We start from the raw sequence: 21,841 nt of genomic DNA on the forward strand, positions 1-21,841 counted from the left end.
GGGCTACAGTCCATGGGGTCACAAAGAGTCAAACATGACTTTCATGTCATGTTTGGCTACTTTCACTTGTAGACTAGCTCAAAATTCCCTGACTAAAGCTGAAGGACATAAAATAGGAAATAAAGCTTAATGTCAATCTCATTAAAAGCAAGTTAGGAAGCAGTTATCCTTTAGGAAGGCCAAAACCTACAAAATCAAGGGTCCTGGAAGCAGCATAAAAACCCAAAAAGGGAATCTAATTGAGTTTAAGTAATAAATATTTCCAAGACAAATCAGTTTTCCTTTTGTTCTTGTTATGTATTTTTTATATAAGGAAAAAACCTCTCTGTGATAATTTCCCCCAACCTGCATTCCAATTGAATTTTAATTTTATGTTTTCAGTTCTAGACTATTTCATCCTACATATCCCTTTATATTTTTAATAAATATACTGTACAAAAGAACACTCTCTACCAGCATAAGTGCTTTTTGCATATTATGAGATTATTTTCTTTTTACTACTAATTGGAAATGTCACTCATTTTTTTTTTTTAAAGGTTCCCATCAAATACAGCCAACAGTTAAAAGGCTTCAGTCTGGCACAGACCTCTGTCAAAAGTCAGCCTCATCATCATTTTAACACATGAGAAACCAGGACAAGTTTTTTCATCTTCATTCTATGCACTTCTGATCCCAGACCAATTTCCCCAAGTTCTTCCCAGAAGCCTAGACGACGGTCATCATGCAAAAGTGACTTCTTTTTCTCCAAGTAGAGAAGGCCGGCTGTGTCGTTTGTGATGGACACCAAGCAAAGTAAATAAAAAGGGGCAGTGTGAGAGGATGGAGTGCTGTGGCGTTCTGGGGGCTGGAGAGGATCCCACAGGCTCACCAACAGGGAAGAGGGCAGTATCCTGTTGGGTCACCTTGTCAGCTCGTCACTGTCTTCAGAGCCTCTCTGCACTCTGACAGAGACGTATCAAAAACCACAAGGGACCGAAGTGACACTCTAACACCAAGTCTATCGTCCCTCACGAGTCGAGGCCCACGGCATTGCCGTTTTCCCCTCCTCTTGACTCTGCAATCTGTTTCTAAGGGTGCTGCTCTAAAGAGCAACCAAGCCCATCATGTAGTCTACTATGAAGACACTTACTCTACCACTCCCCTTCAGCCTACTAGCAGCTTACAAGCGTTTCCTCTCACTGGTGACACAGGCAGAAAAAGGACATATACCAAAAGGAACTAGATGGTCAGAGTACTGAGAGTAGTAAGGACTACAGGCCTCCACCCAAACATCCCAGGATCGCATCACAAACTGAGTGAGAGCGACTAACACTTTTCACTTTCACACATTCTTGGAACCACTGCTGAGGTCAACATAATATTCCCATCACTCCAAAAACACCCCCTCAGGCTCCTCCGATGTCCATCCACCCTTCCCACCCCCAGCACCTGGCGCCCACTGATTGATTTTCTGATTCTGCAGATTTGCCTTCTGTAGTGTGTCACAGGCAGGAGCTTAAAAACTAAAAAAACAAAACTAGGTGAGCAATGCTCACGACCTGTCTGGTGGTCTCCCAAACCTCCTGGCTGTCAAGCCACAATGGAACAAGTCACAAATGGGCACCACAGCTACAGGGCAGGCCCAATCCATGTCTAGGGACCACAGACAGTCCATGAGCTTTCAGTAGCCGTCCATGGAAAGAAACGCAAACGAACTGAAAGGGAGGGCTCAGGAACATCAGAGTTCATCATCAACGAGCCTGCCTGGAACAGACAAGACTAGTTTGGATATTATGAACTTATGTGGTGAGTCACATGTGGTCCAGGCTGATGACAAGTTATGCCCATTTAGGCTCTTGTGTTGATCTTGACACACTGCTGGAAAAAAGACTGGTCCTTTACTGCAGACAGTTGAGAAGCATAGCTTTAGATTCTTATAGACTGTGAATTAAATTAAACCATGGTAACAGTTCTAAACAGTCCAGCAAAAATACTACTCACAAATTGGGCATGCTGAAAAAATTGAGAGAGAAAATACTTCGGCCGCAGAACAGAAGACCACCATTCAAGTCCGTCCACACATGTCTTATTCTGACAATCAGACTACATATATTTCCAAGGTTAAATATTTTGTGTTTTGTTATTTCAGCTGCCCTTATTTTGTGTTTTGCTATTTCAGTAGCCCTCATCTGTCTAGCCAATACTAGACAAATCATAGCCTTTTATTATGTCCTTATTTACTCTTCAAAGATTCTAAGCATGGTTGAATTAGAATAAATAAAGTGCATTTCCACGAAAGTAATAAATGCTTACTTAGCACATTACTGTGTCACTTTACTGGCAAGTCAACCTTGTTGTGACTTCACCATCCAAGGAGAGTCTCAAAAGGGCCTCAAATTGTGATAGAAATGTACCACAATATCTAAGAATGCCACCTAAGAGAAACATGGCAATATCTTCAGTCCTCATCCGAAGTTTATTAATAGCTGTGTATAAAATGAGTATTTATTTGGCTATAAACTTGGTTATCTGTGGATTAAAATAAAGCTATGGTTTTACAAGCTTAGTTATCAATAAATTTAAAATGAGGCAAGGAATATTGCTAAAAGCAAATATGCCCAGAACAGTGAAGAATGATCAAAGTACCATTAAAGTAACAGAGTACACCATCTGCATGCGTGCATGCATGCTAAGTCACTTCAGTCGTGTCCAGCTCTTTGCGACCTATGGGCTGTAGCCCATCAGGCTCTTCAGTCCATGGGATTCTCCAGGCACGAATACTGGAGTCGGTTGCCATGCCCTCCTCCAGGGGATCTTCCTGACCCAGGGATCGAACCCACGTCTCCTGCATCCCCTACATTGGCAGGCGGGTTCTTTACCACTAGTGCCCCCTGCGAAATCCAGGAAAGCATCTGCTGCTGCTAAGTCACTTCAGTCATGTCCGACTCTGTGAGACCCCACACACGGCAGCCCACCAGGCTCCCCCATCCCTGGGATTCTCCAGGCTAAGAACACTGGAGTGGGTTGCCATGTCCTTCTCCAATGCATGAAAGTGAAAAGTGAAAGTGAAGTTGCTCAGTCGTGTCCGACTTAGCCACCCCGTGGACTGCAGCCTACCAGGCTCCTCCATCCATGGGGTTTTCCAGGCAAGAGTACTGGAGTGGGGTGCCATTGCCTTCTCCGAGGAAAGCATCTAGAGGCCACTTAATGTAAAAAGCAAACTATCCAATACAACTCCAAAATACCCAAGGGCAGCTATTTTAAAATAGAGTTCAATGGGCTTCCCGGGTGGTGCTAGTGGTAAAGAACCCGCCTGCCAATGCAGGAGACATAAGAGACCCGGCTTCAATCCCTGGGTGAGGAAGATCCCCTGGAAGAGGACATGGCAACCCACTCCAGTATTCTTGCCTGGAGAATCCCATGGACAGAGGAGCCGACAGGCTACAGCGCACAGGGTCGCAAAGAGTTAGACGTGACTGAAGTAATTTAGCACACACACCCACAACTGATCTTCAACTCATTATACTTAATTAGCAAGGAAGGTTCAATTTTGAATATTTAACTCTGACTAATTAGGCATTCAATATTACATATACCTTAGGAAATTTACATTTTTTCAAAAGCTGTAAGAAAGTATTAGTATTTAAAGAAATGAGTTTAACCTATTAAGTATCTGATTAAGCCTAATGTATTTAAGACACTTTATTTCTAGATTTTTTTCTTTGATTAAGTTCTTTGATTAAGAGTTAAGTAACACTTAAAGTGGAATTTACATGTATGGAATATATGGAATTGAAACACATGAACTCACCTGACATACACTAACACACACATGTTATCCATTAAATGTTATCCGTTAAACACTCATCCATTAAACATGAAACCTCAAGGGATTTGTCCAGACTAAGCAGAAGGTACACAGAAGGCTCCAGTCCTATGCAGAAGAAACTAATCATACCGACCACTCTCGACCTCCCCTGGCAGCTGCCTAAGACACAAAATGGACCTAAAGGGATTCCCCATGAAGGGCTATGAGAGCACATGGAGAAAAACAAACTTCAAACACCGCAGAATATGCATAATCAAAGTCTCAACAAGTACACATTCACCAAATAGAAAGTGCTAATCAGAAAAATGAACCTAAGACTATGAAACTATATAGCACAGGTCAGTCCATATTAGTTTGGTTAACATCTACAGACACCACTCAGTAAATATTATAGACAGTTCAGCAGCTTTAAGAAGCAGAAAGATAATTTTGTGTTGGGGGGCGGTGGGGGGAAGACTTGAAATACGGCCATGCCAACAGGGAAGCTGAAACACAACTGCCCTCTGCCTGGCTGCCAAGGCCCCAGTGATCTGGCCTCACCAACCGCTTGCCAGCATTCCAGGACCCGTGGGCATCTTCATGCCGGTGCTTCTGCCGTCACCCCTCCTGGAGCTCTCCCCTCCCTTCCCCACATCCATCCCAAGCTTGCTTCTCCTCCAGGGTCCAGCCTGAGTCTTGTCTTCTCCAGGAAATCTTTCCTGGCCACTCCAGGTCCAAGTAGTCTATCTCTTACGCAATCTCCAGCATTTACTATTGACTACACAACTGGGATCCAAATTCCAGTCCTGGAGTTGTTTCCTGGGCACTGGGTTTTGTCCCCCCAGCCCCCCCACCCCCACCCCGCCCCCGTCCAATCCAATCATCCTAAGACTCCCTGGGACAAGTCCAGGAGCAAAGATAGGTTTTCTGACCCACTGTCACGAGGGACGACGCACCAGAAGAACCGCAGGGCATGTCCGAAATGCCCCACAAGCTGCAGCATGGACTCCTTTAAAGGCCAAGGCCATTGCTATGCTTGTTCATGAATACGTAAAGGCGTTATTATAGGATTTGGGAAAGAGATTAGGTAAAATTTAAATGAAGAGGCTCAAACCAGAGGAAGACTGAATGTAAAGAGATAAACATCAGGTCTGGACTGGGAAGCGGACTCGGAGTCTCATTTCCTTGAAAGCAATAAAGTGTACAGAGCTACAGTCGGCTGCGTCCAGAAAGCCCTTATCTGAAGCTCGGCGCTCGCCTTGTCAACCGAGGCTGCCTCTCTGCGTCAAAATGACTTAGATCATCCAGGCGACAGGGGGATGTTCTCTCTCACTGACACAATTTTAAAGAGCAAAGTTTCCGACTCTCTGTGATTTTAGAGAACAAAGTTTCTCTGAGAGTAAGAAAGCAGTTGTCGCTCAGAGAAGGGGCTTGTGACACTTTACACTGCAGCATGTCCTTGAGAGAAACTCCTCTAATTTAAAAGCTGGTTTTACCTGTATCTGTTTTTCCAGCTGACGTTTACAAGTCCAAGCCAATTTTCACTTTTTCATTTCTTGACAAGCCAGACTCCTTAGAGGTCCAAACCATCGCTACATTTGTTCATATCCTATACAAAACTGAGCACAGTCCTGGGCATATAGCAGATATTATATAAAGGCTGTTTGATACCTGGTTGATAGATGATTCAGTTTTAAATAACCAAAGACACAGAAGGTGGGTCACATTTACAAACCTATATAAATATGAGCCTTGCAAACTATCAAGTAGTCTATATAGGGGGAAAAAAAAAAGAGGTTGAAAGAGGGAGGCACCTTTCTTACCTACGACACCAAAAGCTGAAACAGCTCGAAATAACCCCGAGGAGCCTTTCTGTCCCATCTTTGTTCTGTTTCCTAGATCCAAGCGCCCAAGAAGTTCTCGCACTTCTTGTTGAGTATATACATGCTAGAAATAAGCAAATTAATCTGTAAGGTTGTGTTTGATTTTTAGATTCATTATTTATTTACCTCTGAAAATTAAAAGTTTCCTACAGCTTTACATCATTAGCTATCTCACAGAGAAGTATATAAAAGTGCAGGACTAAGCTACAATTTAAAAAGCCAACAAATTTTTTCACATTAGGAGTTAATTAAGGGTGGTTACTGGATCACACATTGCTGTACTTAAAAGGTATACCAAAACCTTATCTTCTGGATCAGAGATTCAGAGGTATGAGGAATCCACAGACAAGTTTCAAGAAATCTATAAACTCCTTAAAATTGTATGCAAAGTTTTGGTGATATGTGCATATGTGTATTTTTGTGAGAAGGCCCATAGCTTTTCTTAGATTCTCAAAGAGAGCCCCAATCAGCCACTCCTACCCACAAGTAAAGCCAAGTATCATTACATCGTATTAATAAATACTGCCAGATGCTATGTGTGTGGGCGAAGGAGGACCATGATACCCAAGAGTATGGGAAGTCACAAAATACAATATACCCAAAATTATTATAACATAGAAATTAGTTTTCCAAAGAGCTTAGTGAAAATGAGTTCCAAACTACAGCTATTGATACCTTTGAAAAACCAGGAATCCACACAGATTCAGAAATATTCAGACAGGAACTTCACCACAAAGTGTTAGCTGCTCTCACCTGAGAGTTAAAATTAACTGTTCAATTCCACCTTACTATATTTCTCTTTTGACTAAAAGCCTCATATTTTTGTGCAACCTGAATTAAGTCCCAACTCTGAATAATATGACACGTAGATAAGAATAGCTTAACATTTCTCTAGCAAGTCATCAGAAGTGACCCTACCAATCACTTTTAGCAGTATAATAACAAGTCTGCAGTAGAGAAGTCCTTTTTGACTTCAAGGAGCTTCATATTAAAGAAGAAGAATAAATAATCTCTTTGGTGGCTGCAAATTGAGAGTTATATCAGATCCTTAAAATGGCACCCCTTTAAGAAAATATATTCATTATCTTATCCAAAGAGTTTGCTTCGTAAAAAATCAAAATGAAGGGCAAAGTGTAATTCTGGCAAACTTTCTGACTTCAGTAATTTTAGAAACCAGATTAGAGATTAAAAATTCTAGCCAACCATGAAAAACTGTCATATTTAGACGTATGATTAAAAAAAGTATACATCACTAGAAGCTGTAAGGATATTTCATATCCGTTAAACAAGAAGTACAAAGGTTTCTGTCTGTATTCAGGTTGTTGAGATACTTACCCTGTCATCAATGATAACCAAATCTTTTGGTTCTGTTCTGTCAATTTTCAAAACACGGTATTTCGTTTCTGCATGATTGCTCCCAACTAGGAAGTATCTCTATAAAGAAAAAGAAATGTCATTAGTTTTTTTAAGACAGCTTGCCTTATACACATTTTATAATAAATTGGGTTTTTTTTCTCATTAAATACATGAATTAAGTCAGGTTACTTTTTAAAAGAAATATTTCTGTTAAGTACAACTGGCAGATTAAAGAAAGGCTGATTCTAAAAGGTCAACTTTAAAATTGAAATATTCGTCGTGGTGTCATGATTAGCAGTCTGATATTTAAAATGTACCCAGTAACCAGGTCAGATGAATTTAATTATATTATACAGAGATTAACCTAACTGATTGGGGACTGATGTTTAAACTTTGCCAGGAAACAGCAGCTCTGGTAAGAATTAGAAAGCTCAACACATAATTAGGAATGCTTAGACAATTATAGCTATTAAAATATTGATATTTTATCAAATAAACCTTTATACATTTTCTGTAGAAGACTAAAAATGACTTTAATACAGCAACTGTAAAAATCAGCTGCAAAGTCCCAATAAAAAATTAAAATGAATGTACTTTCCGAAATGGCTTTTTATAGATAAGCTACAGGAAATAATTAATATTCTTTATTTTCTGAAACACTTCCTTGGAGCATTATACCTGAACACATCAGTCTTCTTAAATGAATACTGAGAATAAAATGAATACCAAATATACAGAAAAAAAATCCTATAGTCAAAGAAAATGCTTTTCAGAAAACCCAAACCAGATGAATAATTTTTATACTGTGTTTAAGAAAATACATAAAACTCCATTAGGAAAAATATATTTATAATATTTTGCTTCAAAAAAGCCCTTTAAATTGACTCTTTTTCAAACACTGCAAAAATTAAGAACACATTGCCACCATCAACTGGCATCTAACCATCTCATCAGTCACATAAGACACAGATAGACAAAGCAATTAAATAACAAATAAGATTCTTTAGATTAATGGCCAAACTGAAGTATAGGTACTGAGAGCAGGAAAGATTAATGTTAGGTACTAAAGGTGCAGAAAACCTCAGAGGACTTAGGACTTAAATTGAGCCTTGAAGGTTGGAGAAGATTTTTTAAGGTAAGATTTTATAATAGAAGATATGTATAATAGAAGATACACATGTGCTCAGACGTGTCCAACTCTTCGTGACCCCATGGACTGTAGCCCACCAGGCTCCTCTGTCCATGGCGATTCTCCAGGCAAGAATACTGGAGTGGGCTGGCATTTCCTACTCCAGGGAATCTTCTTGAACCAGGGACTGAACTCGCATCTCTTGCATCTCCTACATTGGCCAGTGGACTCTTCCACTGCGCCACCTGGGAAGCCCCATAACAAAAGATGAGAACTTGGTTATATCGTTTTAATACTAAAGCTGTAAAAACGGATGAGTTTTTAAATTAAGTGTATATCTGTTTACAAAGGTATGATCTAGACTTTCAGATTATAAAGAACAAATCTGTATGTTAAAAGATGATAGGTTAGGGACTTCCCTGGCTATCCAGTGGTTAAGACTCTCTGATTCCACTGCAAGGGGCATAGGTTCGATTCCTGGTCAGGGAACTAAGATCCTGCATGCCACACAGAGCGGCCAAAATAAATAAATAAATACAATTATGTTAATTAAAAAAAAAAAAAGATGGTGGGTTAGCCCATGCTTAAGGGGAAAACTAACCAAAATACTGAATCCCTCGTCTTCTAGGGAGAAATAGAGTCTAGATGAAAGTATCAGTTATCATGAGGATGAAACAGAGCAATTATAATAAATTAGTAAAGTAAAAGAAGACATCCAGTGACCAGGATGCACTGGAGGAGCAGCTGGAAGGGCAGGGACCCAGCGAGAGGGAAGAGGTCCAAGTTCTCAGGCTGGCCTCAGTGAGTTCCCCCCAAGACCCTACCCACCACAGAGAGGAAAGCGGGGTCACCAGCCTAGTAAACTCAGCCACAGAAGAAGAGCCTGTAAACTACACGTTTGTTAGGGGAAAAGGAAACCACCTTCTTGAGCACTTGAGGAAAAACAGGTTCCCAGGAAAGGAAACAGTGAGTGCAAAGACTTGAACAGCGAAGAAGCTGGCCGAGTTTGTTAGAGGAACAAGATTAACGGAGAAGATGCTTAGGAAACACCTAACACAGTGAAGGGTACAACACAGAAAAAGGCACTCAGTGAGGGCTACTTGGCTTTGCTTTACTTTTTAAGATATTAGCAAGTCTATGTCATTGTACTTGAGAAAAAGACTTCAAAAAAGAGGGAAAAAGAGAGTGCCCAGAGGGAAAAAAAGGCACCCATGGGACCAGAATGGAACCAGAGTGGGGAAAATACACCAACCTATGAGTAATCAGCCTCTGTCCTCAGGACAGGAGAGCATGCAGAGGAACCAGCACGAAAAGCGCGTATTACTGAGGTCTGAACTGCACAGATGACAGCACATGAAGGGCGCTTCGCTCACTCGGGGAAGGTCAGAGCAAGCTGTCCAGACAGGCTGGTGGTGTCCTGATGCTAGGTTTGGCCTTGGAGGATCTCTAGACAGCACTCTGTTTTGAGCCAAGACAGAGCAAGTAACATCCCTCCCTCCTCCCCCTCCCAGAGCACTTTTGCTTATATCTGAAGTCAGCACTTCTTCTGAGCACCCTGATAAATCTGTCTGGGGCTACTCTATCCCGTTTGCCTATTATAAGCAGCTTTGGAGTCTGACTCTTGTGGTTTTTAATTCTAGTCCAGCAGTGCAATCTGGGTCTGCAGGCACTGAGTACATGTTAAATGAAAGAACAATCACTCACCACAGGCTAACCATTTAATCTGCTGGGTAACTTTCTACAACATTTACACTAAGCCATCTTTCTTGGTTAACTGCACAGAAAGACAGTCCTTCTAAGTCAACCACCTCATGGGATTCTCTGGGCAAGAACACTGGAGTGGGTTACCATTCCCTTCTCCAGGGGATCTTCCCTACTCAGGGATCGAACCTGTCTCTCTTGTATTCCAAGTGGATTCTTTACCGTCTGAGCTATATATATCTGAATCACTCAGTAAGGAGCCACATCACAGCTTTAAGAGAGGTAAAACTGCTGAGTGGAATTCCTAGAATTTCAACACATCCTAGGAAATCTAAAGATGAACTTCAGTAGGACCATGATTTGGCAGTTTGTAATAAAAAGACTGAATTCCTGGGGTAGGAGTAGACAAATGCACTCTTGGCCTTTGAAGCACACACAGGAGAGCGCATCTGCACCCCTCTTATCCAGACCCTTCCATTAAGTCTTTACTCCACGAAGCAGAGGAGCCAAGGCAAAAATCCACAGAACTCAGAAGCAGATCGGAGTGGGAAGAAAGAAACGGGAAGCAGTGTAACTATCCATATTCTCCTTTAAAGTGGTCTAAGAATCCTGAAAATGTTTTGTGCAGAGAAGAGCGACCTCTTGTGGAAACAGTTATGTGGGGGAAATCCACAGCGCTCAGCAGTGCACAGAATGACGCTCCTGCACTGCCCCCTGGTGGGTGAGTCACAGGCTTTCAGGCCAAATTTTTAAGAGGTAACTTTTCCAGAAAGGCCTTAATTCTATTTCATTTGATTAACTACACACACACACACATATATCCTTATGCTTTATTATATTTAACATCATGCTTCAAAATTAATTTCAGCATTTTGGGGCTTAAAAATATCCCTGAAATATCTTTCCTTAAATTCTTCTCCACTGTTTTTTTCTTTTCTTTTTTTTTTTCCACTGTTTTTTTCTAAATTTTTTATTTCGAAAATTTTTCAAACCTACAGTAAAATAGACAGAAGGGCAAAATGAAAACCCACATTCCACTCAGCTATATTCACGCATGGTTAATTTTGTGCTACATTTTTTTTCTCCCTTCTTCCTTCTAGAAATAAGCTTTTTTTTTTTTTTTTTTGCTTTTGAACCATGTGAAAAACAAGTTGCAGGTAACATAACACATCATCCCGAAAGCCCTCAACTTGTATTTTCTAAATACAAGGACATCCTCCCACATAATCATAACAACCATTGATACAACATTACCTATAATCCATCAAGTTTCCCCAAATGTCCTAATAGTATCCTTTATGTGCTATGTCCATTCAGTTGTGTCCAATTCTTTACGACCCCATGGACTGTAGCCCACCAGGCTCCTCTGTCCATGGGATTCTCCAGGCAAGAATACTGGAGTGGATTGCCATGCCCTCCTCCAGGGGATCTTCCTCACCCAGGGATTGAAGCCAGGTCTCTTATGTCTCCTGCATTGGCAGGGGGGTTCTTTATGACTAGTGCCATCTGAGAAGCCCAGTATCCTTTCTAGCTATCTATAAATAAAAAAAAAAACAAACATGGAATCCAATCAAGGATTCTGTATAGCACTTGTAACCAGGCCTTTATAAAATATCTTTTAATCTAGAACAGTCGCCCTGCCTTTACTTTCAAAGACTGTCTTTCAGAACATGTTAAGAGAGTCCACAATTTTAACAATTTTCCTGGCTTCCTATTGACATCACTCATCCGCCCATGTACCAGTGAATGCCTCCTGTGTGCCAGGCACTCGACTAGATACCTAAGGACAACGATACGTTGAAGCTATATTTTAGGCACATGCCTTGCTAGTGGATTAGACTGGGAAAAAAAGAAGTAATCAATCCGATTACTTTTGCTTGATGAGCAAATGCTTCGGACAGGGCCCGCAAAGGTGGGGTTGGAGGACAAGAGCTTGTGAGTGGTCTTTCTGGGGGGAAGGGGTTGTCTCCACTTGGAGTGGGGGCAAAAAGCCACAGCAGAGCTGGGTGACGAGCAAATGGGTAGCCTTCCAGGCAAAGAGAGAGCAATGGAGGGCTCTGCTCCCCCCGCCAAACACCTCACTAAAATCACAATAAAGTTTTTTATGGTCATTTTCTTAGAAGCCTCAAGAGCAAGAGAAAAAGAGAAGCAGACTGCAGAAAAAAGAAAAAAAAAATCATTTGAAACTGAAAAGTATGCGCAAGAAAGAAAGCAGTAGCAAGTCAAGAAGCAATCCAATTTGCGCTATAGAACCCCCAAAGGCATGAAAATTTGCTGCAGCTCTTATCTCTGGAGGGAGAAGTGTAAAACTTCAGAAAACTGAAGATTAAAAAGGAGCTAGCACACGCTTCCAAGGAGGGAAAAAAGGCTTCAAGCTAAAGATCAAGAATAGCATAACACTAGAAATTCTCGACAGCAAAACTGAAGGTGGAAGACAGGGACACAATGCCTTCAAATTTTTAAGGGAAAATTAATTTCAATCTTTAACTCCAATTAGGCCTATCAATCAAACCTGAGGGCCTAATAAGGGCATTTTCAGATGTTGTTGTTGCTGTTCAGTCACTAAGTTGTGTCTGACTCTGCGACCCCATGGACTGTAGCATGCCAGGCTCCTCTGTCCTCCACTACCTCCTGGAGTGTGCTCAAATTCATGTCCGTTGAGTTGGTGATGCTATCTAACCATCTCATCCTCTGCCTCTCTCTTCTCCTTTTGCCTTCAGTCTTTCCCAGCATCAGGGTCTTTTCCAATGAGTTGGCTCATCGCATCAGGTGGCCAAAGTATTGAAGTTTCAACTTCAGCATCAGTCCTTCCAAGGAATATCCAGGTTTCCTTTTTGGATTGATTTCCTTTTGGGTTGATTAGACTGATCTTGCAATCCAAGGGACTCTCAAGAGTCCTCTCTAGCACCACAATTTGAAAGCATCAATTCTTCAGTGCTCAGTTATTTTTATGGTCCAACTCTCATATCCCTACATGACTACTGGAAAAACAATAGCTTTGACTACACATACCTTTATCAGCAAAGTGATATCTCTGCTTTTCAATACACTAAGTTTGTCATAGCTTTCCTTCCAAGGAGCAAGTGTCTTTTATTTCCATGGCTGCAGTCATCGTCAGCAGTGATTCTGGAGCCCAAGAAAATAAGATCCATCACTGCTTCCACTTTTTCCCTTTCTATTTGCCATCAAGTGATGGGACTGGATGCCATATTCTTACTTGTTTAAATGTTGAGTTTCAAGCCAGTTTTTTCACTCTCCTCTTTCATCTTTATCAAAAGGCTCTTTAGCTCCTCTTCAATTTCTGTGATTAGAGTGGTATTACCTGCATATCTGAGGTTGTTGTTGTGGCAATCTTGATTCCAGCTTGTGATTCATCCAGCCCAGCATTTTACATGATGTACTCTGAATACAGGGTGACAATATATAGCCTTGCCATACTCTTTTCCCTATTTTGAGCCAGTCAGTATGTCCGGTTCTAACTGCTGCTTCTTGACCTGCATACTGATTTCTCAGGAGGCAGTAAGGTGGTCTGGTTTTCCCATCTCTTTAAAAATTTTCCACAGCTTGCTGCAGTCCACACAGTCAAAGGCTTTACTATATAGCCAATGAAGCACAGTAGGTGTTTTTCTGGAATTCTCTTGCTTTCTCCACGATCCAACAAATGATGGCAATTTGATCTCTGGTTCCTCTGCCTCCTTGAAACCCAGCTTGTACGTCTGTTTTCAGTTCACGCATTGCTGAAACTGAGCTTGAAGGAGTCTGGGCATAACCTTGCTAGTAGGTGAAATGAGCACAACTGTGTACGAGTTCTTCGGCATTGCCTTTCTTGGGACTGGAACGAAAACTGACCTTTTCCAGTCCCATGGCCACTGCTGCGTTTTCCAAATTTGCGAGCATATGGAGTGCAGCACCTTAACAGCATCATCTTTTAGGATTTCAAATATGAATAGCTCGGCTGGAATTCCATCACCTCCACTAGGTTTTTTCACAGTAATTTGATTATAGACTTTATAATTTAATAAATATTAGAATTTATCAAAATTAAAAAAAAAAAAAAAGTGGGCTTCCTGAGGCCCACTTGACATCCTACTCCACGATGTCCAGCCCTAGTGAGTGACCACACCATCACAGTTTTCCAGGTCATTAACACCTTTCTATGTGTGTGCAGTTCTTCTGTGTATTCTTGCCACCTCTTCTTAATCTTCTGTTAGGTCCTTACTGTTCCACACGTCCATGGATTCAAAAAGATTCCTGCCGAGGAACCCTTCCTCATGAAGCAATTGAAGTAGATGCTCCACCAAAATGAGGGCATAACTCAAGAGAGGAAAAAAAAAAAATCCAGGATCTGGGAAAGTAAGGAAATCATCACAGGAGAGGTGATGGGATGGTGGTTAAGGGAGATCCCAAGACAGCAGCTGAGCTGGAGGCCGTGGGAGCAACCAGTCCAGATCTGAGCCACTGCTTCAGAAGATGAAGCCAAGAAGAATACCTACTGTGTGAATGTGCTGAGAGGGGACTTACATATCTGGAAAGTTGGGCTGAAACCATTATAAATTAGGAATAACGGGATTTTAGGAAGAAGGAAAGGTCATCTCAGGTACCTGCAGTCTGAAGTTCAAATGGTGAAGGTGAAAGAGGAGGTAACCAAAATGCCCAAAAGCAACCAAGGGAAAAAGGGAGCAGTAACTGGAGTGTTCGGGACTTTCATAATCGGGCACACGTCAGCCGGACTGCCTGAACACGGGCACACTCATGGATGAAAGGAATCGACTCTGCTGGGGACACGTCTGTGTGTGTCCATAGATTCGCTGAGGGGCAGAGGGGTTGGCAAGAACTGGAGTGGAGAATCAGGACACCAAAAGAAGCTGCCTTAAGATGCCCATGAAGACAGAAAGGCTCTGAGCTGACTTTTCCAAGTTAAATACCAAGAAAAAGCTTAAAATCTCACCATGCAGCTTTAACAGCAGTGACTTGGTTTAAAGATGAATGTGTTTCTAAAGTATACACATGAACTCCACATGCAATACAGAAGGTAATCCACTTAACAGGAAATGCAGTTATCTACTAACATTATCATCTTCTTTGATAATGACAGGCTAATTAATCACTCAGTTTTCAGCTGAGGGAAGAAAATCAGCTTTCTTGAAAGAGGAGACATTTTAGGTTGTCCTGACAGCTTCGATTAATGTTAAACTGCACTTGAACTTTCAGAATAAAGGTATTATTTTTAAAGATCACAAAGTCACTTCTCACAATCTTTAGCAGTCTTGCAGGCCTGCCACCTCGCTGATCCCAGCAATTGTACAGCCAGTAACCCAGCCCAGAAGGAGAAAGGAGATTCTGACAGTCAGAGGGATGCTGCCAAGTTCATTCTTCATGGCGTCAGGGCTTTGCTAAAGGAGAAGCATTAAATCCCCTCTGGAAACAAGTGGACACTTGGTCACCTCCAACCACACGTCCTAAACCGGCCATCATCACCATGATTCTCTTTCCAACTTTACATCAACTGGTTCCCAGTTCCAGTCCCTTTGTGACCCACATCCTGTGACATCCTCTCCTGTCCTCTAATTTCCAAATCAATGCTAATTAAATGAGCTGCATTCCTCACAAAGTGGTTCAGACATACTTAATTCTATTTCATGTGATGAGATGGAAAGAAGGGAGAAATTACCTTAATCCTTTTAGAACAAGGCGGGACTTGAAATAAACCCAAACATACATACACATACAATAATAATTTTGAGCTAGCAAGAGTAAAAGTTATCTTAACAACCGTATACACATAAAACACATACTCAGAGACAAAAATCTACCACAGTTCTATTCAACTATCAGTTTTAAAGTTAACCACTATAATGTCCCTTCCTTTATTATAAAATGGTCCCTTATTGCAATGGTAAGACCTCAGGGGTATTATAGACAAAGCAAGGACTAGACACTGGGAAATCACATGGTTTCTCCCCAGAAAATAACAGGTTGGTAAGTCTCCAATGGGAACTCCTGGTTACCCTGGGGTATATGAGCATCAGGGTGAGATATAGCCCAAATTCATCTGTAGGCCTGGGTCACAATGAGCTAAAGGGAAAATGAAGGTGCTTAGTGACAAAAAGAACAGGTAAGATTCTGGAGGGAATAGAACCAGACCTAAAGCATATAATCTATAAACATATCTCCCTTGCTACCCAAAGAGTCCTCAAAATCCATCATTAAACACAAGTAACACCACCAACATAAACGTAACCTCAGGAACACTTCTGCCCAGCTGCCATTCTACAGGAAGGCTCAGGACAGGACCCTATCTTGCCCAGTGTCTCTCTTCAATTAATGCATCTCATAATGCCTTCCTCACCAAAGAATACGCTCCCAGCACCCAAAACAAGAATTCCCAGCACATTCAGACACTTGCAAACAGCAGCTGTGGTCAATCATTGCATCAGTGCATATCTAACAAATGAAAGGTAATAAAAAAAAAGATAATTTAAAAAAATCCAACATATGGCCCACTTTCAAGGAGCGAATATCAACAAGTAGATTTTCTTACAGCCATTAAAACAAAAAAGAACCCGTGTGATGGTGCACAAAATGCCCAAATCAGGCGGTATGCAAATCCAAACTCCCAGGATTCAACTCACCCAGTCTGACAGGCCATCATCAGTGAGCCTCAGAGAACACTTGGTGGAGAGGGCCTGGGGAAAAGGCAGCCTCCTGCAGTGCTGCTGGGAGGGAACCGCTAACAGTCTCTACACAGAAGAGCGTGCAGGGTCTGGAAACGAAAACGAGAGCCACCTATGACCCTGCATCAAACGCTTAAGAGAATATCAGGGGAAAACCAAAATTCAAAAAGAAACATGCTCTAAAGCTGCTGAGGGCCACAGCTGCAATAGCAAAAACCTGGAAACAAAACAAAGCGTCCATCGAGAATGAGTTCACAAGAGGAACTGCTGCATGTCCACCATGGGACACATCTCAGCCATGAAACGGAATGAACTAACACCCATGGTGGGAACCTACATGGAACTAGCTCTAAGCAGGATGAGAGAGGCAGCTCAGAACGAAAGTACAGACATCATATGACATCACTTAGGTGAAACTGTTAGTTGCTCAGTTGTGTCCGATTCTTTGCAGCCCCAGGCAAGAACACTGGAGTGGGTAGCCATTCCCTTCTCCAGAGGATCTTCCTGAGCCAGGGATTGAACCAACTCTATAGGTAGAATATAAAAATTAATATCAAGAAACCAGCTGACTCAAAAGTAACAGACTCACAAGACTAGAAAATAAAATTATATCTAACAAAGGGGAAAGATGCAGGAAAGAGACAAATTAGGAGGCTGAAATTAACAAACAGACTATTACTTATGAATACATAATCAGTGAGGAAATAGGTTTATTGTTTGGAGCTCACTAGACTGTGTGGAGTAACAGCTATGGGAAAGTAATGAGGATCTCTCTATGTATGTATATGTGTAAATGTAAAAGTTCTGTACACATACAGCACATTTATCATTTTATGTCTCTGTGACTCCAAGCAAAATGACACATTACCAAGAAGTGATGAGACTCAAGCATTGGGGTGTTGCATCTGGCACATTACAGGCTAATTTATACCCCACACCACAACTCCCACTGAAGCTCTGTTTGCAGAGGAAGTCGAGCTGGGCTGTGCAGAAATGCTGCCGCCTTGTGGCCATCTTCTGCAACAGCAACTTAAAAGAAATGCAACAAGGCAAAATGGGTGTTTGAGGACGCCTTATAAACAGCTGGAAAAAAGAGAAGCAAAAGGGAAAGGAGAAAAGGAAACATATACTCATCTGAATGCAGAGTTCCAAAGAATAGCAAGATCCAATAAGAAAGCCTTCTTCACTGAACAATACAAAGAAATCGCAAAAAACAATAGAATGGGAAAGACTATAGAGATCTCTTCAAGAAAATTAGAGACATCAAGGGAACATTTCATGCAAGCTGAGCACAATAAAGGACAGAAACTTTATGGACCTAACAGAAGCAATAGATACTAAGAAGAGGTGGCAGGAATACACAGAACTGTAAAAAAAAAAAAAAAAAGTGTCTTCATGACCCGGATAACCACAATGCTGTGCTCACTCACCTAGAGACAGACATTTTGGAGCATGAAGTCAATTGTCCCTAGGAATCATACTACAAACAAATAGTGGAGTTGATGGAATTCCAGTTGAGCTATTTCAAAACCTAAAAGATGATACTGTTAAAGTGCTGTACTCAACATGCAAGCAAATTTGGGAAACTCAGCAGTGGTCAAAGGACTGGAAAAGTTCAGTTTTCATTCCAATCGCAAAAAAAGTGAAAGTGAAGTCGCTCAGTCGTGTCCGACTCTTTGAGACCCCGTGGACTGTGGCCCACTAGGCTCCTCCATCCATGGGATTCTCCAGGCAAGAATACTGGAGTGGGTTGCCATTTCCTTTTCCAGGGGATCTCCCCGACCCAGGGATCAAACCCAGGTTTCCCGCATTGCAGGCAGATGCTTTAACCTCTGAGCCACCAGGGAAGCCCAATCCCAAAAAAAGGGAATGCCAAAGAATGTTCAAACTACCACAACAATTGCACTCATTTCACACGCTAGCAAGGTAATACTCAAAATCCTTCCATCCGAGATTCAACAATAATGTGAACCAAAGACTTCCAGATGTACAACCTGGATTTAGAAATGGCAGAGCAACAGATTTCAAATTGCCAACATCTCTTGGATCATAGTAAAAGCAAGGGATTCCAGAAAAACATCTACTTCTGCTTCACTGACTATGCTAAAACCTTTGACTGTGTGGATCACAACGAACTGTGGAAAATTCTTAAGGAGATGGGAATGCCAGACCACGCTACCTAACTCCTAAGAAACCTGTATGCAGGTCAAGAAGCAAGAGTTAGAATGGGAAATCGAACAACGGACTAGTTTCAAATTGAGAAAGTAGTACATCAAGGCTGTATACTGTCACCCTGCTTATTGAACTTCTACACAGAGTACATCATGTTAGGCTGGATAAAGTACAAGCTGAAATCAAGACTGTCAGGAAAAATATCAACAACCTCAGATATGCAGATGACACCACCCTTATGGCAGAAAGCAAAGGGTCACTAAAGATCCTCTTGATGAAGGTGAAAGAGTAGAGTGGAAAAAGCTGGCTTAAAACTCAACACTCAAAAAACTAAGATTATGGCATCTAGTCCCATCACTTCATGGCAAGTAGATGGGGCAAAATGGAAACAGTGACAGACTTTATTTTCTAAGGCTCCAAAATCACTGCAGGTGGTGACCTGCCATGAAATTTAAAAATTCCTGCTCCTTGGAAGAAAGGCTGCAATAAACCTAGACAGCATATCAAAAAGCAGAGATGTCACTTTGCCAACAAAGGTTTATACAGTCAAAGCTACGGATTTTTTAATCTAATAATCATGTACAGATGTGAGAGTTGGACTATAAGGAAGGCTGAGCACCAAAGAATTGACGCTTTCCAACTCTGGTGCTGGAGAAGACTCTTGAGAGTCTCTTGGAAAGCAAGGAGATCACACCAGTCAATTCTAAAAAGGAAATCAACCCTGAATAATCATTAGAAGGATTGAATCTGAAGCTCCAATACATGGCCACCTGATGTAAAGAGCCAACTCACTGAAAAAGACTCTGATGCTGGGAAAGATTGAGAGCAGGAGGAAAAGGGGGCAACAGAGGATGAGGTGGGTTCAATGGCATTATCGACACCATGGCCACGAGTTTGAGAAAATTTCAGGTAACAGTGAAGGACAGGGAAGCCTAATGAGCCCAATCCCTGGGTGCAAAGAGTCGGACATGATTGAGCAACTCAGTTCAGTTCAGTTCAGTCGCTCAGTCGTGTCTGACACTTTGCGACCCCATCAACTGAAGCACACCAGGCTTCCCTGTCCATCACCAACTCCCGGAGCTTACTCAAACTCCTGTCCATCCAGTTGGTGATGCCATCCAACCATCTCATCCTCTGTCGTCTCCTTCTCCTCCCACCTTCAATCTTTCCCAGCATCAGGGTCTTTTCAATGAGTCAGTTCTTTGCATCAGGTGGCCAAAGTACTAGAATTTCAGCTTCAGCATCAATCCTTCCAAGGAATATTCAGGACTGATTTCCTTTAGGATGGACTTGTTTGATCTCCTTGCAGTCCAAGAGACTCTCAAGAGACTTCTCCAACACCACAGTTCAAAAGCATCAATTCTTTGGTGCTCAGCTTTCTTTATAGTCCAACTCTCACATCCATACATGACTACTAGAAAAACCATAGCTTTGACTAGATGGACCTTTGTTGGCAAAGTAATGTCTCTGCTTTCTAATATGCTGTCTAGGTTGGTCATAATTTTCCTTCCAAGGAGCAAGCGTGTTTGAATTTCATGGCTGCAGTCACCATCTGCAGTGATTTTCGAGCCCTCCAAAATAAAGTCTGTCACTGTTTCCACTGTTTCCCCATCTATTTGCCATGAAATGATGGGACCGGATGCCATGATCTTAGTTTTCTGAATGTTGAGCTTTAAGCCAACTTTTTCACTCTCCTCTTTCACTTTCATCAAGAGGCTCTTTAGTTCCTCTTTGCTTTCTGCCATAAGGGTGGTATCATCTGCATATCTGAGGTTATTGATATTTCTCCCAGCAATCTTGATTCCAGCTTGTGCTTCATCCAGCCCAGCATTTCACATGATGTACGCTGCATAGAAATTAAATAGCAGGGTGACAATATACAGCCTCGACACAGTCCTTTCCTGATTTGTAAGCAGTCTGTTGTTCCATGTACAGTTCTAACTGTTGCTTCTTGACCTGCATACAGATTTCTCATGAGGCAGGTCAGGTGGTCTGGAATTCCCATCTCTTCAAGAATTTTCCACAGTTGGTTCTGATCCACACAGTCAAAGGTTTTGGTGTAGTCAATAAAGCAGAAGTAGATGTTTTTCTGGAACTCTCAGGCTTTTTCGATAATCCAAGGGATGTCGGCAATTTGATCTCTGGTTTCTTTGCCTTTTAAAACCTGTGGTTAAAGGGACTAAGATTCACAAGGAGAGTTTGGCTGTAAGATACCTATTATAAAAATTTGCTGCAAGTAAATTTTCTTAAAAAAAAAAAACTTTACAAAGGGCAGAATTTCATCAAGACAATAGCAAAAGGTAGATACTACTCATTATTTTCTTTAAAAAAGTACATGAACTAATGCAGACAATCACAAACTATGAGAGACACGCAAATCAAGATTACAGTGAGGCATCGCCTCCCAGGATTCAGAATAGCCAGCATCAAAATGTCTATAAACAAAAAATACTAGAGTGAAGGTGGATCAAAGGGGACCTTCTTATGTTGCCAGTGGTATATAAACTGTCAAAGCCAAAATAGACCATTGAATGAAACTGTTTTTCAATGGGAAAAACAGAGTTGCCATACACATTCCAGCAGTCCCCTTCCTAAGAGGACCAGCAAAGACAATCACTATTTTAAAAGAAATTTGCACCCAAATGTGACCCACAGCACCACTTCCAAAAGCCAAGATCCAGAAGCAGACAAAATGTCCAAAAACAGATGAAGGCGTAAAGAGGAAGTGGGATGTGTCCACAGTGGCATAATACTTAGCCACGAAAAAGAACGAGACAATTCTAACTGCAGTGATGCACATGGACCTTGTTGTAATCGTAACGAGTGAAGCAGGTCAGAAAAAAACAAAAGACAAACACCATTATTGCTGAAATCATAGAATTGAGGCCCATGAACCAAGTGAACAAACAGAAAAGACTCACAAAATTAGAAAACAAATTTAGGGTTACCCAAAAAGGGGAAAATGGGGAAAAGTAACAATTAGGGGGTTGATATTAGGAAATCCACAAAAATACATATAAAACAGGTGATAAACAAGGACCCACTGTAGGGCAAGGGAGGTCTACACGACACTCTGTAATACCCTGTGTACAAAACCAATACGTGATGAATAGACACATGTAGAACTGGCAAAGATTCT

The 21,841-nt window shown here is 41.5% G+C and overlaps 1 protein-coding gene across 3 annotated transcripts in view; it reads right to left on the minus strand.

Moving 5' to 3' along the window:
• FIG4 (FIG4 phosphoinositide 5-phosphatase) overlaps window positions 1–21,841 on the minus strand; it is a 172,298-nt gene that overhangs the window by 117,710 nt on the left and 32,747 nt on the right. For 2 of the 3 annotated variants that reach the window (XM_061427579.1, XM_061427580.1), the window contains exons 2-3: window positions 7,006–7,104; window positions 5,611–5,734 (exon numbers count right to left, since the gene is read on the minus strand). In XM_061427579.1, coding sequence (XP_061283563.1) covers window positions 5,611–5,734; window positions 7,006–7,104 — 223 coding nt within the window. Of the gene's footprint in view, window positions 1–5,610; window positions 5,735–7,005; window positions 7,105–21,841 lie in introns of those variants that run through there. The other variant, XM_061427581.1, reaches the window with a different exon arrangement.

The sequence above is a fragment of the Bos javanicus genome, chromosome 9 (genome assembly GCF_032452875.1).
Source record: "Bos javanicus breed banteng chromosome 9, ARS-OSU_banteng_1.0, whole genome shotgun sequence".
NCBI classification, from domain to species: domain Eukaryota; kingdom Metazoa; phylum Chordata; class Mammalia; order Artiodactyla; family Bovidae; genus Bos; species Bos javanicus.